At 49.6% G+C, this 15454-nt stretch overlaps 1 protein-coding gene across 3 annotated transcripts in view; it reads left to right on the forward strand.

Annotated features, from left to right (window-relative positions):
- Nucleotides 1-4173: 4173 nt before the first annotated feature.
- The window catches only part of Pxn (paxillin), a 49454-nt gene continuing 38173 nt past the window's right edge, over nt 4174-15454 (forward strand). For all 3 annotated transcript variants that reach the window (XM_041648214.1, XM_041648211.1, XM_041648212.1), the window contains exon 1: nt 4174-4326. In XM_041648214.1, coding sequence (XP_041504148.1) covers nt 4314-4326 — 13 coding nt within the window. In that variant the 5' untranslated portion in view covers nt 4174-4313. The remainder of the gene's footprint in view (nt 4327-15454) is intronic.

A 15454-nucleotide genomic window follows, 5' to 3' on the forward strand; every position in this document is an offset into this window, starting at 1 on the left:
GAGCTCATAGAATATCCACCTGCCTCTGCCTCCCGACTGCTGGGTTTAAAGGTGTGTTGCCACTATCCTTCCAGCCTCAACTGTGGCTTCCGTTCTGTGTCTAGTGGATGGTGTTAAGCTCCTGGTGCTCCCTGGGATCTGGCATGTTACTCAGTGGTACTGTAGGTCACCAGTTCTAGTGCCGTGGATCCCACAGTGGGCAGCTCACAGCCTGGACTTCTGCTAAGGGGTCCTCTTGGCTTTTGGTTCCAGGCTCTCTGCTGGGTTGCCCTATGTTTGTGTGTTCTGAGTTTCTACTTGCTATTTATCCCCCCTTGTCTTTCACAGGTATCACCCCTAATTTGATCTCTGCATCTTCTTGGAGAACCTGACCTGGCACAGAAGACTTAGTGCCTTGGGCCTTGAGAAACAGGGAAGCTGAAGCTGTGTGTGCAGGAGTGTTTATATAATGACAGACTGCGGCACCTAACTACCTCGTGGGGACTTAGATAATAGCTACAGTATGTATGCCAGACACTTAGTAAACGCCAGCTATCTATCTGTCTGTCTGTCTATCATCTATCTATCTATCTATCTATCTATCTATCTATCTATCTTTATCACTTGTCTTAGTTATTTTTAAACGCTATGACAAAACACCATGAGCAAGGCAGTGTATAGACCAGTTTATCAGAAGCTTGCAGTATCATAGGGTGTGTATCCACGATCATCTTGGTGGGGTGGGCAACATGGCAACAGGCAGGAGTGGTGTTGGAGCCATAACTGACAGTTGGGTCTTGATCCACAAACCTCAAACTTATTCTCCAGTGACACACTTCCTCCAACAAAGGCCACACCTCCCAATCCCCCAATCCTTCCCAAACAGTTCCACCTGCTGGGGACTAAGTATTCAAATATATGAGCCTTTGGGGGCATTTTCATTTCTTTTTCTCTTTCTTTCTTTTCTTTTCTTTTTTTCTTTTTTTTTTAGAGATGAGGATATTGGAGATTAAACCTGGGGCTTCTTCTAGGCAGGCACTTTGCCACTGAGACATAAGAAAAGGTTTTTTGGGGGGCTGGAGAGATGGCTCAGGGGTTAAGAGCATTGCTTGCTCTTCCAAAGGTCCTGAGTTCAATTCCCAGCAACCACATGGTGGCTCACAACCATCTATAATGGGGTCTGGTGCCCTCTTCTGGCCTGCAGGCATACACACAGACAGAACATTGTATACATAATAAATAAATAAAATATTTTAAAAAAAAGAAAAGAAAAGGTTTTTTGGTTTTGTATTTTTTTTTAAGATTTATTTATTTATTATGTATACAACATTCTGCCTCCATGCATGCCTACACACCAGAGGAGGGCGCCAGATCTCATTACAGATGGTTGTGAGCCACCATGTGGTTGCTGGGAATTGAACTCAGGACCTCTGGAAGAGCAGATGGTGCTCTAAACCACTGAGCCATCTCTCCAGCCCCGGTTTTGTATTTTTGAGACAGGGTCTCTCCATTATGTAGCTCTGACTGTCCTGGAACATAGGCTGACCTTGAATTTACAGAGATTCACCAGTCTCTACTTCCCAGGAGCTGGGATCAAAGGCCTGTGCCCATGCCTGGTGAAGAGTTCAAATTATTTATTAGTTATTTTAGATAGATTCTTATATAGCCCAGGCTAGCCTCATATTCAGTGTGTAGCCAAGGATGCTGTCTTAATTAGGGTTTCTATTGCTGTGAAGAAACACGATGACCACGACAACTCTTTTTCTTTTTCTTTCTTTCTTTTTTTTTTTTTCCTGAGAGGCAAGGTTTCTCTTTGTAGCCCTGGTGTCCTGAAATTGGTTAGTAGACCAGGATGGCCCTGAATTCACAGAGATCCACCTGCCTCTGGCTCTTAGAGTGCTGGGACTAAATGTGTGTGCTACCATTGACCAGCTCCACAGCAACTCTTATAAAGGAAAACATTCAATTGGAGCTAGCTTATGGTTCAGAGGGTTAGTCCATTATCTCATGGTGGGAAGACACGGTGCTAGAGAGGTAGCTAAGAATTAGATATCTGGGGAACGGAGAGATGGCTCAGTGGTTAAGAGCACTGGCTGTTCTTTCAGAGGTCCTGAGTTCAATTACCACCAGCAACCACATGGTGGTCTCACAAATATCCATAAAGACATCTGGTGCTCTCTTCTGACCTGCAGGCATACATGCAGACAGAACACTGTATACGTAATAAATAGAAAAAATCTTTTTTTAAAAAAAATATTTATTTATTTACTTATTATGTATACAGTGTTCTGTCTGTGTGTATGCCTGCAGGCCAGAAGAGGGCACAGACCTCATTACAGATGGTTGTGAGCCACCGTGTGAAAAAAAGAATTAGATATCTGGATCCTTTGCAGTAGGCAGGAAGTGACAGTGACACACTGGCTTGGCTTGAGCTTCTGAGACCTCAAAGTCCACTCCTCTGTGACACGCTTTCTTCAACAAGCCACACCTCTGTTCCCTATGCCCCCCCTGCTGTTTTCGTTCAAACCATCACGATGACTTTGAATTCCTTACTCCTCAATCTCCACCTCCCAAGGACTAGAGTCTGGCAGGATTTATTTCTTGTGTCTGGCTTGTTTTATTTCTTTATTTATTAATTTTTTTTTTTTGAGACAGGGTCTTGCGCAGTCCAGGCTGAGCTTGAACTGTGGATGGTGGTGTTAAGGACAACCTTGAACTTCTGGTCAACCTGCCTCTACCTGCTAAAACCTGGGATTATAGTCTCGTGTCACCACACTCTGTGTGTGCTTATTTTAAAAAGTTATTTATTTATTTTTATTTTTCAAGACAGGTTTCTCTGTGTAACAGCCCTAACTGTCCTGGAATTCACTTTGTAGACCAGGCTGGTTTCGAACTCATAGAGATCCACCCCAAGTGCTGGGATTAAAGGCATATACCACCACACCTCCTGGCAAAAATGTTTTTTTGTCAATTTTTTTTTTTTTTTTTTGGTTTTTCGAGACAGGGGCTTTGGAACCTGTTCTGGAACTAGCTCTGTAGACCAGGCTGGTCTCGAACTCACAGAGATCCGCCTGCCTCTGCCTCCCGAGTGCTGGGATTAAAGGCGTGTGCCACCACCACCCGGCTTTTTGTCAATTTTTAAAAAATATTTATTTATTTATGATGTATACAATATTCTGTCTGTGTGTATGTCTGCAGGCCAGAAGAGGGCGCCAGACATCATTACAGATGGTTGTGAGCCACCATGTGGTTGCTGGGAATTGAACTCAGGACCTTTGGAAGAGCAGGCAATGCTCTTAAGCACTGAGCTATCTCTCCAGCCCTTTTTGTCAATTTTTAATTTTGAGACAGGTCTCCATAAATTGCCTGGTTGGTCTGGAAAGCTGTCTGGGGTCCAGACTGACCTCGAATTTGTCATCCTGCCTCAGTCTCTTGACTAGTTGAGATTACAGGCTGGACTACCATGCCAGATACCAGTTCAGTTTTTATACCGTTTCTAAGTATAGGGGACCAGAGCCCCCTGGGCAACTGTGCCACTCTCTGGAGATGGCTTTTTTTGTGGTTTTCGCTTTGCTGTAATGTTGGGTATCTCTGCCCAATGCAGAATTTGGGAGGTTTCTAGGACGGGTTAAGGGGGAAACACGGTAAAATTAAAGGTTTCATAACCTCCAAGGTACTGAATCTGGAGCCAGAATTTGTCGAAGACAACTCTAATCTCAGCAGTCAGGGGGCCCGGGTACAAAGGTCACAAGTTCCAGGACGACTGGAGCTACAAAGAGACCCTGCCTCAGAAAAACTACATCGGGTCACAGCAGAGTAGTGACCCGCACGCCACCGTCCAGAGGGCAAACCAAGGAACGTCCCAAGGCTCCAGGTCTTGCTGATTTAATCCTCCTGGGAGGTGGCCTACCGGGACTCAGATGCACAGGTGGACAAATCCGATTCTGACCGAGCGACACCGACACTTTTGTAAGTCGGTCTGAAGGTCTATCGGACAAAATGACTTTGAGAGTCGGACTGAACTCAGGGGTTACGGCCTGGAGACGCCTCCAGTCCACTCAGCCACAAGGGGGCGCCACCACCACGCCCATGGGTCGCCCCCCGCGGGACTGGGCGTGCTCGAGGTCGGCGGCGGGGCGTGGCCAGCGTGCGCGCGGGGGCGTGGCCAGCCTGCCGCGGGTGCGCGCAGCGGCGGCAGTGGCGGCGGCGGCGCGGCAGCGGGTTCCGTTCCGGGCCGAGGCTGGAGGCGGAAAAGTTGCGGGACGGAGAGGAGCAGCCCCGGGACGGTCAACGAGGGCGACAGCGAGCCGGGGACCGGCGTCTACGGACCGGCCATGGACGACCTCGGTGAGTGCGGGAGGCGGAAGGCGGAGCGGCCAGGGCCCGGCGGCCGCGAGCGGGCTCTGGGGTTTCCGATCCCACCCTGGCGCCCGGCTGGGCTGCGGTGCCTGCGGCCCGGGTTTGCGCGAGCCTCTCTTCGCTGCGTCTCCTAAGGACCCTGATCCCACACTGGGTTCAGGGACCCGTCCGGTTCGCCACGGGGGACAGCGCCTGGCTCCCCGGGCAGACGTCCTCCTCAGCTGCGGGACCCTCACTTCGCTTCCCCACCCCCACCTCCGCACGGCTGCCTCCCGGACTCGGTTTCGGAGGCTGTTCCCTCTCTGTGTGGCTCGCTTCTGTTCCCTCCAGGCCACCTCCCACTTTGCAGACACCCCCCTCCCCCGGTGTCAGGGACAGATCCCCTTTCGAGAGCCCACCCGTTTCACATCACAAGCTACAGGAATGCTTGGGAGGACCACACCCCCACTCGAATGACAAGTGTCCCAGGCTACTGCATAGACCCCCCCACAACCACAACCGCTTCAAATCTAGTCACCCCGTGTTAGTGACCAGTATGGACCAGTATGGACCAGCCCTTTCATTCACAGACCAACCCTTCCCCTTCAAGTCTAAACTTAGAAAGGCAAGTTGGGGGTGGGTTATGACTCCCGCCCCTCACCCACCATCCCCAGACCCGGGTGAAATGCCAGAGGAATGAGGAGGAGAATGGCCCCGCAGGGTATGGCCATCCCTGAATGTGTCCTAGCTGGCAAGGTCCCCCACCCCCAACGTCAGGTCTGCTGGAAGCCTTTCGGGTAAGGACAGGATGCCCAGAACAGAGTTTCACTGTCCTCATGTTATTGGAGCCTGGAGGCTGTTCTTTTCAGTCCACTCTTGGTCTGGTGTTAGGACAGAGGGAAGAAAGATTCTCCTGGAAGTTAATTCTGAACCCATGGGGATTGATGCAAGGGTTCTAGGAATTCCCCGGTCCCTGTCTTTCCTCCTAGGGCCCCAGTTGAGGAGGCATGTGTGGGTAAGTTCCCTTCTCTGTAGGAGCCTTGTCTTCTCTCTCCGGACTGTGGGCGGCTTGTGTGACCACTGGTGCCATCGGTGTCCCTGGCTCTGGGGAGCAGATTCACTAGATAAGACTGAGGGGCCTCTCTCAAGCCGCACAGTGCTCGAAGTTAAGATGGATTATTTGTAGGCACTGGACCTAAATGCCTCCCTGCAGCTGCCTTGTGGGATCAGGGAGCCCCTGAAACACCCTGGAGCTGGGGATGATGTTGGGTCCTGTTTGTTTCTCAGAGTGGGATTGCTGCCAGGCATAGTTATGCCTTTGGGTCAGGCTTGGCATCCGCATTCCCATCGCACTCAAGGTTGGCATAGCTTCCAGGCAGGTATTTTTCGTTTTTATTTTTCCACATAAAAATACCTAAGCTGAAAGGAGGCTGGGACGAGGTGCTTCTGATGAGGCCCCTGAAAGTCTCAGTGTTTCCCTGTGGGAACTGGGGAGCCTGAGCCGAGTCCCAGCGGCTCACAGGCTTGGGAGGGCTCTCTTGGTTCTGCACAGTCCCTGTGCTGTTTGAAGGACTGAGAAAGCCTTTGTAGAGTTTACAGAGTCCGGAATTCCCATCTTCTGACGGTCTTCCATTTAGGGCCAGAACACTGGGTTGTCTTTGAAAGGAAAGAGAGTGTCTGGCAGACGGGAATTGTAGGAATCAAAATGTGCTCTTTATGGAGTGCTTGCCCATGCCTGGATTTGTCCCATCCTCACGACGGCCATCCTGCACAATCACCCCAGGCCACCTTTTTCCCCATGCAAATTGGGGAAGCAGAGCCCAACAGAGGCTGTTTCTCTGACTCAAGGCTGCACAGCCAAGAAACACATCCGAGCCCAGTCCCTGTGCGCTCCTGTGTGCATTGCTTCCCAGGAAGGGAGCAAGCAGGCGCTGGCAGGAGGGGTGGCAGTGGGGCCAGCCTGCCACCTGTGACTTCTGCTGCCTTCCGCAGACTCTCCAGTTGCTGGATCCATGCTACCCGACTTGCATAGTCTGAGCTCTCAGGAGGCCGGTCACGCCTGGCTGACCAGAGCTTAGGGTGGGGGGAACGGGTGTTCAGGAGGGCAGAGGAATTTGCTTCTGAGCCTAGGCGGTCAGCTGTCTGGATGGCTGCTCAGCACCCTGCCCGTCAGCTGTTTTCCTAAGTTAGGGTGGATATGATGGCCAGCCCTCTTGTTTTTATTTGTTTCCCAAGAGAGACCTGAACTGTGACCACCCTGGTCACTGAACATGGAGGATAGTTTAGGGTGGGCTCCCTGTGGCAAGGCCACAGGGTATATAGATTCCATGATAACTTTGTTTTTTGGCTTAAGGGTAAAAAATAAATAAATAATTTGGAGCACTCCTCTCCTCCCCATAGTGGTCAATGAAAGAATCACCATGTGCTGTTTAATAAGTTACAAATTTATAGCTCTTTGGGCAAAAAAAACAAAACAAAACAAAAAAACCATAAACACAGTGTCCTGCCCTTCTCTGTGTTCTCTGTGCCTTGTGCTGTCGGGTGGCTGGTTGGTGGCTTTCCTCATTAGAGCTTAGATGCTGGTTTGGCTGGGAGCTCGTTCTGTTCACGTTCTGGCCGGAGTTTCCTGGACAGAGTTCTCACAACACAGATGCACTGATTCTGCTCTCTGCCCTGGCTCTTTTCTCTCCGTGTTCACATCCTTAATGTATTTGGGGAGGCCTGATGGTGGTCCCTCGTGCTCCACAGGAGACAGGCACTACGTGCAGCGCTCACTCTCTCTCTTTTTCCCCCTACAACTATTAAGAATAAGGTGTTTTTATCTCTGCTTCACAGATGGAGAAACCTGAGCTGGGGAAGTTATGTGACAGAGCTGGGGTTTGAACCTAGACTGATCCAGTTCTGGAGCAGATTGTCTTAATTATGAAGCCGCAGGAGCTAGTACTAATCATGGGGCGGACCCAGAGGCCTGCGAGGAACTGATTGTTACCTTTGAAATTTCTGCTCCGCCAGCCAGGGAGGTCCCTAGGAAATGACTTGATAGCATTGCCTTCTCATCCACTAATGTGGGACGCAGCCAGCTGTTGGCAGTGTCCAGTCTGCTGGAATCTGCTCATGTCTCCTTTTAACTTCTCAGCAGTCTTGACCCTTTGGAAAACAGTGCTGCTTTGTGTTTGGGGGCGATACTGGGGGGGGGGGAGTAAGGGATTTGCCTGGGGCATTCTGGGCTACAGAGCCGCTCAGTTTCCATGGAGAATTTGGCCTTAGCGCTTGCCTGTATGTGGTACCTCTGTGTGTCGGGCCTGGGCCAGGTCACCCAGTCACTGGGCTGTGGCAGAGGCAGCATCTATCCATGGAGCAGTGGTATCCTGGTGGATGTTTTGCAAGGTGCATGCTAGTAAGGGCTTCAGCTTGGATTTGAACCCTGGGTTGTGTTTGATTGTTAGGCAAATGCCTTTTTGGTAAGCTCAACATGGATGGAATGGAAAGTCGTGGGCTTTGGGCAGGGCATGGCCTTATCATGCTGTGAGTGGTGGCCCTAGGGAGCATGGCAGTGTTCTCTCTTTCAGCTTCTTCAGCGATGGCCCTGTGTTGGAGAGACTGGGCCAACCATTGGCTGGGGGCCTAACAAAGGCCAAGAGATACTGTCGAGGCACTGAGTGACCTCTCCATGTGCTCATCATTGGGGGAGCTTCTTGGGGAGCTTCTTGTAGGTCTTTACAACTTATTTATTTGTTTGTTTGTTTATTTAGACAGTGATTCTCTATGTAGCTGTGGCCATCTGGAACTCACTCTGTAGATCAGGCTGCCCTTGAATTCACAGAGGTCCTCCTGCCTCTGCCTCCAGATGCTGGGATTAAAGATGTGCGACCACTGCCCCTTTCCTGGGAACTGTCTATGCACTGGAGGGGCTGAAGGGCATTGGTGGTCATGCCTGCTGGTCAGTGGAGGGCTCTGTTCTGCTCTCACCAGCCACCTGTCCAGTCACCTGTCCCCTTGACACAGCTGTAGGCTTATAGCACAGCTGCCAGGAGTTGGTCAGCCCTTCGCCACCCTACACGGATGCATCCTTAGTTTCATTGGGGTATATGTACTTTCTGCCATTTGAACAATACCATCTCTAGTGGAGAAGCTGTTAAAAATGTCAGGGTAGACTTCATGTGGTGGTGTACACTTCTAGCCATAGATTTCAGGAGGCCAAGGCAGGCAGATCTCAGCTTGGTTTACATAGGGAATTCCAGCCTCAAACGTGCTGAGACCCAGCCTCAAAAAGAAAATGAAAATGTTAAGGAAAGGAAGAAAATGGAGGGTGCCGCCGGGCGATGGTGGCGCACGCCTTTAACCCAGCACTCGGGAGGCAGAGGCAGGCGGATCTCTGTGTGTTCGAGACCAGCCTGGTCTACAGAGCTAGTTCCAGGACAGGCTCCAAAGCCACAGAGAAACCCTGCCTCGAAAAACCAAAAAAAAAAAAAAAAAAGAAAGAAAGAAAAGAAAAGAAAATGGAGGGTGCCCTGTAGGGGTAGGAGAAGGGCAGGGAGAGGAAGAGGGGGATTAAAAAGCCGAGAAGTGTTGGTTAACCAGCTCGTTAAAAGGAAAGGTCAAGGTTCATCTCCTCACCAAGCACAAGCTTCCATTCTCCTGTCAGGCCTCGGTATACATTCAGACTCTGATATATTTCTAACTGACTGATTGCCTAACCACTGGGGCTTAGCACTGGCCTCCCTAGGGAAGCTTTGGACACTGAGCCAGTAGAAGGCAGATGTGCTGTTGGGAAGGCCTACCACAGCCCCAGTGGCCAAGGCTTCCCTTGAAGATGGCCCTAAATGCTGCTTTCTGCTGTGATGTGGTATTGTGGTTTAGGGGAGAAGAGCGTCTTTCGTGGGGCGTGGGAAAGTAGGAGTGAAGTGTCACGAAGCCTGTAGCATTCATTCACTCATTCATTCATTCATTCATTTTTTGGTTTTTTGAGATAGGGTTTCTCTGTGAAAGATTTCTGGCTCTCTTTGTAAACCAGACTGGCCTCGAACTCATAAAGATCCACCTGCCTCTGTCTCCCAAGTGCTGGGATTAAAGGCGTGCACCACCATAGCTGGTTTTGCAAATTAATTTTAAATAATGTAGTAAAAAAAGAAAAATCAAAACCTAAACCAAAAAGTCAGATGTATCCCTTGGTGTCTATAGGAACTGACTGGTCCAGCACTTCCCCGTCAGTAGATATTAGTCTCACACACTCGTTTCCCTGCATGCAGAACTTCCTAGATGCTTCTTCTAAAAATAACCTTTTTGCATTTATTTATTTTATGCATATGAGTGTTTTGCACACGTGTATGTCTGTGTATCACGGTGCATCCTGGAACTGGAGTTTGGACTGTGGTGAGCTGACTTGTGGGTCTTCTGCAGGACAGCCAGTACTCTTAACACGTGACTCATCCCCGCAGCCCCCAGCGACCTTGAACTCCTGCTCCTACACAGTGAGGGGTCAGACTTAGAACTTTGTACAGTCAGGCAAGCTTTCTGCCAGCTGAGCTACAGCCCAAGCCCTTCCTGTCAATTTTAAACTGAAACCATCTCAGGCTGGGGAATGGCTCAGTGTCTGCTTTGTTGGATTCACAGCCACCATGTGACAAAGAAGAGTATAGTGGCCCACATGGGGTGCTGAGACAGGCTGAGCCCCAGAACTCACATGGAGTGAGCTCCAGATTTAGTGAAGAGATCCTGTTTCAAAAAATAAGTTGGGGGGCTGGAGAGATGGCTCCGCGGTTAAGAGCATTGCCTGCTCTTCCAAAGGTCCTGAGTTAAATTCCCAGTAACCACATGGTGGCTCACAACCATCTGTAATGAGGCCTGCAGGAAGAATACTGTACACATAATAAACAAATAAATAAATATTAAAAAAAAATAGTAAGTTGGTAGACCCCTGTGAGTTCGAGGCCAGCCTGATCTACAGAGCGAATTCCAAGACAGCCAGGACACATAGAAACCCTGTCTTGAAAAACCAAAACATAAAAAGATGGGGGCTGGCGACATGGCTCCGTGGGTAAAGGTGCTTGTTGCCAAGACCTGCAGCTTGAATTTGATCTCAGGCCTCCCACGGTGCAAGGAGAGAACAAACTCTCAAAATCGTTTTCCGAACTCATAGGCTCTGGCAAGTGTCTCTGTACCCCTCCCCATGAATTAAAGATCAAAAGACACTACACTTCAAACTCTGACCCTTACACATATGAACATGTATGTGCATACATGGACACACATCCCCCCCCCCCACCAATTTAAAGCGTCCCTAGCTTACTTAAAACATCCAGTATGCCCAGCACTCCAAAGGCAGGGACAGGCGGATCTCTGAGAGTTCGAGGCCAGCCTGGTCTACAGAGTGAGTAACAAAACAAACAGTATGATGTAAGTGCTTGTTATTGTGGCCCTCCTGCATTGTTCATGGGACGACATGGACTGAAAGGGTCTGAGTTTACAGTTCAGAGCAATGCGGGCGGGGTTTCTCCTGTCTGTCTTCCACTGCTGAATCTTCAGGTGTGGAACCTGTGGGTGCAGAGGACCAGTTGTGTATGGATTTATACAGTATGTACACGGATATGTGCGTCCTTAGGAATCAGGTGCTGTACATTTCACTGGGTGGCAGAGTGTTAGGTGGGAGGTACACGTTTCCATTGTTTGGTTTTCAGTTTCTCTGAACGTTTGAACACTCTTAGGATAATAGGTATTGAAAAAACAGTTCAAGCCCTCCTTTTCCATGGTGGGCTCCAAGCTGTAGAGTCGGGGTGTTGGCTTGTGTCTGCCTGTGCTGGCCTGGGACGGCCAGTGATGGTAAGACAAGCAGATGGGAGGAGGTGCACTATCAGCTGGGGAGGTAGAACACAACGCTGTGACCTGTGCAGGTAAAAACAGACTGGATTAGAGAGACAGCACACTCTGTAGGTGTCAAGTAAGTGGGGTTATTTTGGCTGATGTGGCATTAATCAGACAGGGTGAGGACACGAGAGGTGGTTAGAATTAAGGGGTTGTCTGGGCCAGTGGATTTCAGAATAGGAATGGCTATCTTCAGGCATTTGAGCCCAGGGAGTTGGGGGCTGGAGCGGGTGGGTGGCAGTTTGCCTTACATCTCATAAACTCCTTTCCCTGGCCAACATCTTTAGCCGGTGGGCATGGGGCCATGGGCTCTCGCTCAGATTGGGCCCTTCCGGCTCCCCAGTCCTTTCAGCTCTTTTCTGGAATCGCCATTCCCTTGGTCCCCACTTGCACAGTGGCATGCTGAGTCAAACTGGGCCATTTGGGCCTCTGGCTTTGGTGGTGGGGGACTGACACTAGTCTAGTACTGGTGGCCCTGGGCTCAGGCAGAGCTGAGGGCCCTGTGCCTAGCAGAAATGTTTTGAGCTGTCAGCAGGCCCTCAGGAAGTAGGTGCTTCGTGCCAGGAGGGGAGAATCTTTAAGTTTCAGGTTTGTCCGTCAGCATGGCTGCTTGGGAGGGGATCATGCAGGCCTCCTAATGAGGTCTGGAAGTGGTATGTCAGGGCCTCCTTATGCTGCCTGTCTGAAAAGTAGTCTGATGTGTGTTTTATGGGGGAGGGGCTGGGGCCTGGAGGAAGCTTTATGTAATTCTTGGCCGGAGCTCAGGTAATTGTTTTAATGAAATGGAATGCAGCTTATTCAGAACTCGCTTGGCAGAAACAACCATGTTCTGGTCCGTTTTCTTGTTGAGGAGCTCGGGGTATAACGTTTCCAGCTGTTTTGAATCAGAGGCCTCTGAGTGAGTAGACAAGGTGGATGGAAGCCACTGGGGAGCTCCTTCCTCATGTAGACAGGGAGCTTCATTCAGACTGCCCCATCTCACCTGCACATGAGTGAGTGTGTCTCCTGCTGGGGACCAGCCTGTGGTCTCTCCTGTGCCAAGCATGCCCTGTCACTGGGCTGCCTACCCCAGTGCTGTGTGTCCTTTTGAATGAGCCATGGAGCTTTGGGCCTAGCAACAGAAACCCTGCTGGAAGCAGGCTGTGAGGAATGTGCAGATGCTGAGCACACAGCAGACAGGCCTTCAGGATGATGTCAGTTTACTTCATCCTCACAGCCAGCCCCTCCCCCTTTTTAAGCAGGTTTATTATTATTTTTATTTACTGTACACGAGTGTGCATGCTTGTCTGTATGTAACTGAGTGCCTACACAGGCCAGAAGAGGAGGTCAGATCCCTTGGAACTGGAGTATATATATCCCCACCACCCAATGTAAGTGCTGGGAATTGAACCTGTGTCCTTTGAAAGAGCAGCCAGTGCTTTTAGCTGCTGAACCTCTTACTGGCCCCTTCTCAGTAAAATGCCTTTAGTTTTAAAAATTGCGCTTATTTATTTGTCTGTCTATCTCTCTCTCTATATATATATCTATCTCTCTATCGTGTGCATGTGTGTGGAGTTGAGGGAGGATACCTTGCCTGAACATTCCCTTTTCTTCTACCATGTGGGTCCTGGGGATTGAACTCAGGTTGTCAGGCTTGGTGACAAGTGCCTTACCCACTGAGCCATCTTGCGGTCGTACCTCCCTGACCCCTACCCAGTTGCATCAGTTTGGTCCACTGTGACCTCATGGTCCCAGTCTGCTGCTATTCATCTTGGCCCTCTGTTCTTCATTTTTAGTTTTTGACCCAGCCTGGGACATGCTCACACCCTGTCACCTTCCTACCCTAGTGGGTGTGTTTTCTTATCCTTCCCTACACCACCGGCTTCCCTCCTAGGTGCCTTGAGCCAGAGCGCCTTCCCTTTTTCCCTGAAGATTTCCCTGAGCTTGCTATTTTTCTCCTGTTTATTTACTTTCATGACCTCTTTTAGAACTTTTGTGCTGGCAACTCCCAAGTTTCTGTCTCCACCCCTGACGTGGATTCTATTGTCCAGATTCTTCCGGTTTGCAAGCCAGCAAAGACCCAGCTCATTTCCTTTTTGCTCTCTCTTTAGGAGGCCTCAGCTATTGTCTGATCTCTGTGTATGCACCCCCTTTTCTTGGCCTGTGTTTAGATAATGGACATAACTTTTGAGTAGGAGACAGTTATCCCGACCTACAAATGAGGAAGTGAAACAGAAGCTCACAGGAGTTAGGGGAAGGGGCACACCCTGTGCCACTGCTGACCACAGTGAAGGAACTTTAACCTCGGTCTTCTGGTACTCAATACAACCACCTCTTGAACCACCACTTCCCCCACAGCCCCCCTCCCTGGATGGGGGTTGGGGTGAGACAGGCATTCATATAGCTCAGGCTAGCTTCAAACTTGCTCTGTAGCCAAGGATGATTTTGAATTTATGATTTCCCTACCTCTGTCCCCCTGCTGGGATTATTGGCATGTGCTACTATAACTGGCTGTTTTTGATTTTTCATACTGCACACCCAAAGGTGGGAAGCCACAGGCCAGGTTTTACCTATAAACCTGTGTTATTTGGCCTTCCTGATGTTCAGAATATTGTTGCCAGTGCTTAAAACACCAAGAGATTATGCCTCAAAACATTACTTCATTTCTTTTGAAAACTCCGATTTGGCCACACTGTACCCATATTCTCTCTGGAACAGTTTAGGTGACCCCGTAGTCCCTGCCCTAATAGTTGAGCTTCTCTGTTCCTGCACTGAGTTTAGTATTTCTCCATGTTCCTGCCTGGCCCCTGCTTTCAGGGGTTCTCTGTAGCCTCTGTTTTATAACCAACACATGGTTACCAAATCTAGAAGGTTCTTTTTATTTATTTACTTTGTGCACCCGTGCGTGGTGTGTGTGGTCCATGTGTTGCGGCATAGTTGTGCTGTCAGAGGACGCTTTTGTGGGGTTGTTTCTCTCCACTTGGACGTGAATTCCTGGGCTGTGCCCTAGGCCCAGATGTCTGTCCAAGCTGCAGAAAATGGCCTCTTTCCCTTATCTGCCTCCCTATTAATGTAGTGAGCCACCTTTTTTTTTCCTCTCAGAGACAGGGTCTCACTATATAGCCCTGACTATCCTGGAACTCACTCCGTAGACCAGGCTGGCCTCGAACTCACAGAGATCCACTTGCCTCTGCCTCCTGAGTGCTAGCTAGGATTATAGTTGTGCTCCACTGCCATCTGTCTGTTTCTAATTTTTTAAATGTGTGAGAATGCATGTGTGTGCTTCATGCCTGCAGAGGCCAGAAGAGGGCATTGGATTGATTCCCTGGAACTAGAGTTACCGATGGTTGTGAGCCATCATGTGGATGTTGGGAAGCAATCCCTTGTCCTCTGGAAGAACATCCAGTGTTCTTAATTGCTGAGCCATCTCTCCAGTCCCCATTTTTGTTTGTTTGTTTCCTTTCTTTTTTTCAAGACAGGGTTTTTCTGTGTAACCACTCTGTCTGTCCTAGAACTCGATTTGTAGATCAGGCTAATCTCAAACCTCTATCTGCCTGTCTCTGCCTCCTAAGCGCTGGGATTAAAGGTGTGCAGCACCACAGCCCAACCTCATTTTTTTTATTTTTTATTGTTTTTAATTTCAGGAGACAGGGTCTTGCTTCGTAGCTCTGACTGGCCTCAAGCAAGCCCTGAATAGTCCACCTCCTGAGTCCTGGTATTAGAGGAATACTCCACCATATCTGGTTAAAACACTCTTGGAGTGTTGGGTCAATGACAATGATTAACAGTGACTCTTGGGGTCATGTAGACTCTACTCTAAGGTTTGGTTCTCCATGTCACCCTCAGTGTTTAAACTTTTACCACACGTCTGTGACCTTGGCAGTGGGCATCAGTTTATCTATGCCTGCTAGACTGTTTAGCTGCCTGGGGAGTGTGATTCTGGTGGTTCCCTAAGAGAACATGATTTGACCACTTCATGGCCATGTGAGCCTCTGCCTTGGAGGTAATTGTCTTACTTCAGTGCTAGTAGCATAAGGTTGGGTCTCGTGTGGTGTTTCAGTTCTCCTCTTTGGTAGCCTAGACAGTAGGGGCAGGAGGTTGTTCCTAGCTTGGCTTATACTGACCACTTACCAACACTCTCATCCCAGAGCTCCACTGAGCTCTTCTGAGATAGATCTGCTTACTCCCAGTCAGCTCTGGCTTCAGGGATGCACTGTGGCATCCATGAGGCTCCAGAGGACGCTGGCCATTCGGGCTTCTTTATCAGTAGGGAAAGGGAGAGGGAAAAGCCGGGTGT

This window comes from Microtus oregoni, unplaced genomic scaffold (assembly GCF_018167655.1).
Source record: "Microtus oregoni isolate MIOR12 unplaced genomic scaffold, Mior012 000003F_ref0000135, whole genome shotgun sequence".
NCBI lineage: Eukaryota > Metazoa > Chordata > Mammalia > Rodentia > Cricetidae > Microtus > Microtus oregoni.